The sequence below is a fragment of the Hipposideros armiger genome, unplaced genomic scaffold (assembly GCF_001890085.2).
Source record: "Hipposideros armiger isolate ML-2016 unplaced genomic scaffold, ASM189008v1 scaffold_2006, whole genome shotgun sequence".
In the NCBI taxonomy this organism is placed as follows: domain Eukaryota; kingdom Metazoa; phylum Chordata; class Mammalia; order Chiroptera; family Hipposideridae; genus Hipposideros; species Hipposideros armiger.
In genome coordinates, this window is record NW_017733355.1 from 6,198 (window position 1) to 10,800 (window position 4,603).

General features: G+C 45.4%; 1 gene segment (V, D, J or C); it reads right to left on the reverse strand.

Annotated features, from left to right (window-relative positions):
• The window catches only part of LOC109378454 (Ig heavy chain V region MC101-like), a 5,199-nt gene extending 596 nt beyond the window's left edge, over window positions 1-4,603 (reverse strand). Inside the window, 2 exon segments of the V gene segment in view lie at window positions 4,141-4,440; window positions 4,522-4,603. Of these exon segments, the coding sequence occupies window positions 4,141-4,440; window positions 4,522-4,567 (346 nt within the window).

Sequence of the window (4,603 nt, forward strand, 5' to 3'; positions counted from 1 at the left end):
ACACCTACAGAGAGGGCAGGGCTTCAGTGCAGGTGTGAGTGTCCTGGGGCACTTTCTGGCAATTAGATCATTTGGGAAAATATGATTTTTATTATTTAGTGGCTGATGTAAACACTTAGTACCCATGATCTTTTTCCATTTTTACATATACACACAAGTCATGTGACATAGATAGTTTTACATCCATTTCAGAGATGAACCAGTTGAAACAGAACCCCAGAGTTGAGAGCATGTCTGGTTACAGTGATCCCAGTTCTCTGTCCCTGTGCTAGTCCTTTCTGAACCCCAGGCACATATTTGCTCCTCGGGAAGGGAACTGCAGACCCGGACAGGAACCCCTCACTCCCAGCCGCCCTCTGCTCCTGCCCCTGGGCCTGAGTCCCATGGACAGAGTGTCCTGAGTGTCCCCTGCAGGTCAGTTCCTTCCCTCCCTCCAGGATTCTTGCTTTGTGTCCCTGGGCCATGCGGTCTTTAGGGACAAGAGCTCTGTGTTCTGCTCCTTATCACTGTCCCTCTACTCTAATATTTATGGTTCTAGTAACTCTCAGGCCAGGTGAACTCTGCCAGCCAACAGCCCTCATCATGTCCATCATCTGTCCTCCCGCTTCAGTAAGTCCTTCCATTCCTGGAGGGCATAGGGGCTGTATCCCTGTGTGCTGGGTAGAGGCTCCTATACCCGTGGGCTTAGCATGTGAATTCTATTCTTCTCTCTCATGATTCTTTTCTATTTGACAAAGTAGATAAACCCATATTTATCCAGGACACAATGGGGTGGACTAGAGAAGGCTAGCCTCAGTAAAAGTAGATATAACAGGTGGAACGGTCAACACCATACAGTGAATTAATCCTTTTCACCTTGGATGAGGGATGCTGGGCCGTCCCCATGAGGAATGGACACAGAAAGGTTCTTCAGAGTAACGAGGAGGCCACTTCTGTGGGAAGCTCACATGCTCCTTAGTCTATCCGACCAGGAAACCCAGAGAAATTCAAACACTCGGGGTTCCCTAAACGGAAAATCTCATCACCTCTGGTCACACCCACCTGCATCGACCCCTCTGAATGGACGTCTTCCTGAGTATGGCGAGGCTTCACAGCAAAGACCTTTACGTGGGTCTAAAGCTAAAGTTACTAGCCGACCGACGGTGCCATGTAAGGGCCCCATGCAAAATCAGTGTGAGGGGCCCTTGTTAAAGTTTAAGAATTTAGTGACACTGAGAGCACAGCATTCTCTCAGTAATGGACAAATCCTGTTTTTCAGTTCTCTTCTTTCTCCTCCGGGAGCAATTGATCTCATAAATTTATTGCACACAAATTGTTACGTATCTAACAATTAACTTAAGTATCGTGGCTCATCGCTTCCATATTTTCCCCCTCTCCCATAAACTATTGCCAGTCGTGTCTGTGGCTTAGTACAGTAAAGACGTATTTCAAAGTGGTATCTTTAATCTCACAGATTCGTTGCACATATTTGAGATTTTTAAAATATTTTCTCAACAGATGTTTTGTGTATAGTACTGTTCTTTCGGACATTCCAGAAAGAGATTGTAAGTATAGTTTTATTACTGAAACATAGTAAGTATTTTAGTTTCTAAGTCATCTGACAGATTCATTGCACCTGTTTAGGGTAATATTTTTCTTTTGTAGGTTTTACCTTCTGAAATGCCTCAACCTCAAAGATTTTCTAATCCAGATGGCCTGAAATGAAAGATGCTGAGATATTTCTACAGATGTTAATGGAGTCTGATAATGATGAAAATGAACTTGAATTTGAAGACGAAAATGATACAGATGGTGAAGATGAAGTTGAAGACTGACACCAAAATTCTGACACTCAGCAAGGAACCGCTTCAGAAAGTGACCAAGAAAGTAATAATGAAGAAATAGATGACTATTTTATTGGGAAAGATAAAATAACCAAATGGAAAAAACCCTACATTTTCACAGCGTGTAAAAAACAGACCACAAAATATTTTAATGTGTTCGCCAGTTGTCATGGGATCTGCAAAACAGGCTACAACTAATCTCGAATGTTGGAACTGTTTCATAAATAAGGAAATATTGGACATCATTGTTCAGAATACAAATAAGTATATTATAAAAATTTGGTCACTATACTCTCATGAGAGAGATGCAAAATGTTCAGACCATGTCAAAATGAAAGCATTTATTGGGCTGATATATCTGGCAGTAATAGGTAAAGCTTATACTGAATTTATGTAATAATCATAAGTTGTTTTTAGTTTGTGGCAAATTAAAATTTCGTTATGAATAAATAATAAGCATGCTTACACATTATTTTTATTCATTTTCAATTTAAGAAAATAAATGTCTTACACCCATCTAGTCGATGCATTGCGCCCAAACTCGTAGCTTTTGCATTGCGCCCGATGGAGGGTTAAAATGACTCCCACATCTTTAGCCTCATTCTGCAAAAAGAGAGTGTCTCTTCTTGTGGTACCAACTTGGGCTCATCCCACCTGGTGTCCTGGTGCAGGACTGTGGAGTGACTGGTCCCCTAGTGGTCACGCTGAGCCACACAGGCTATATGAGGCAGGTACATTATCAGAATTCTTTTACTTCCATCAAAGATTTTGAGATAAAAACCTCACATTTAATGTCAGTTTTTTATCTAGGATCAGAATAGGATATGAAAACAGACAACGAGAACACCTTTCAGAAATTACATCTCTATTAATTGCAAAAATGAGAGCATAGCTGCTTGAATCGATATGGGAATTATTTGTAGTTATGTCTTTAAGTGACAGTTAAACTGATCAATACTTTTAGAGAATGTGAGTATGGAACAAAGCTAGGAAATCATATTTAAGTGTTTGTACTGAGAGTAATACTCAGTTATTCTCTATTCTCTATTCAGCTTCTTATGTACACTCAGATCATATGCTTTTGCTGAATTTTAAATATTTCTCCTAAACTTACTTTCTGTTGTGGGTCCTGTCTCAGTCCTGCTTCATGTCTTTCCCATAAGTTTAGCTCCCAAATGTCTGGCTCCATGTACGGGCTGGTCACTGAGACACGAGGAGTCACCAGCACACCCACTCTGTTCCCTGTCATCTGTGTCAGCACAGCCACCCATGAGGTGTCCACCACGGTGTTTTGTATGGGTGGGTCATAAGGATGTCCTGTGTCATATGGTTTCTGAGTTATTAGACATGTGCAAGGGTCAGCAGCCAGCTGTGTCCGCTCATGACACAGTCCTGTCCTGCAATAGTGCCTGTGTCAATGTGAGTCATGTTTACACAACACATGGTTCAACAGGGCCCCCTTCAGACCCAGTGAGTGGAACTTGCCCTGGGGTTTCCACAGATGCACAGACGTGTTAGATGAATTAGGAGATGACGTGGGGGCACGTGAATATCCACATATGAACTGGACCTCCATTCTGTGACAGGTACTGTGGGGGAGCTGAGAGTGTGAGCAGAGCTCCAGCCACATGGAGCTCAGTGTCTAGGGTGGATTTAGTGAGAATTAGGACAGTAGGTGACAGAAGGTGATGTTGGGTGGGGTTCAACCTCCACCCAAGTAAAGGAGGAATGGGAGTTTAGTGTGTTATAGGGAGAATAGAGACTTTTGGGGTGAGGTCCTGGGGACTGCTCCCCCGTGGGGGCATGTGTGCCTGTGTGAAGTAAGGGCCATGTGGGGACCCCGTGGGCATGTGGGGGGCAGAGCCTGAGCTCAGCACACAGGGGCCTGGACTGTGCTGGGGTCTCTCTGTGGAAAGTGTTTCCCAACCACAGGGAACATGAGAGCCCTCAGGTTGGTCTCTGTTGAGAAATAAAAACAGGACACACAGGAAGTCAGTTAAGAAACAAATTCACAGCTGAATGTCATTGTAAACAGTGTTTCCCCCTGTGTGTGGCTGTTGAGATTAGGAGAAATTCGAGTCACAAAGATGGTTCAAGTCTTTTCCCTGGGGCAGCTGAGGAATTTCAGAGAAAACCTCTGTTCCCAACATGAATTCCCTTCTCCACCCAGGTCCCAAGCTGGTCCTGGGGCTGGTCCCTGTGCTCAGTGTGTCCCAAGCGCCCCCTGGTGTCCCGAGGGCCCCCTGCAGCCCAGCTCCCTCTCCCCTGCAGGGAAGTTTGTGTCTGGGCTCACACTGACTTCCCCTCACTGTGTCCCTCGCACAGTAATACACGGCCATGTCCTCAGCTGTCAGGCTCTTCAGTGTTAAATAAACTTGGCTCTTGGAGGTTTCCTTGGTGATGCTGAGGCGGGACTTAAGCGTTGGGTTATAGGCTGTGCTTCCACCACCCCACACAACACCAACCCACTCCAGCACCTTTCCAGGAGCCTGGCGTATCCAGTGTACACCATAGCTGCTTAAAGAGAATCCAGAGACTGTGCAGGTGAGGGACAGGGTCTGCGAGGGCTTCACCAGTCCTGTGCCCGACTCCTGCAGCTGTACCTGGGACAGGACACCTGGGGACAAGGAGAATCAGTGTCACTCACGTGCAGTCACAGCCATCCCATAGGCCTGTGTCTGACATCTGAGACCCTCACCTTGGGGGGCTGTCACCAGGCACAGGAGAAGACCCAGCAGCCTCATCTTCTTCTAGACCACAGCTCTGCCTTCCCCAGAGAC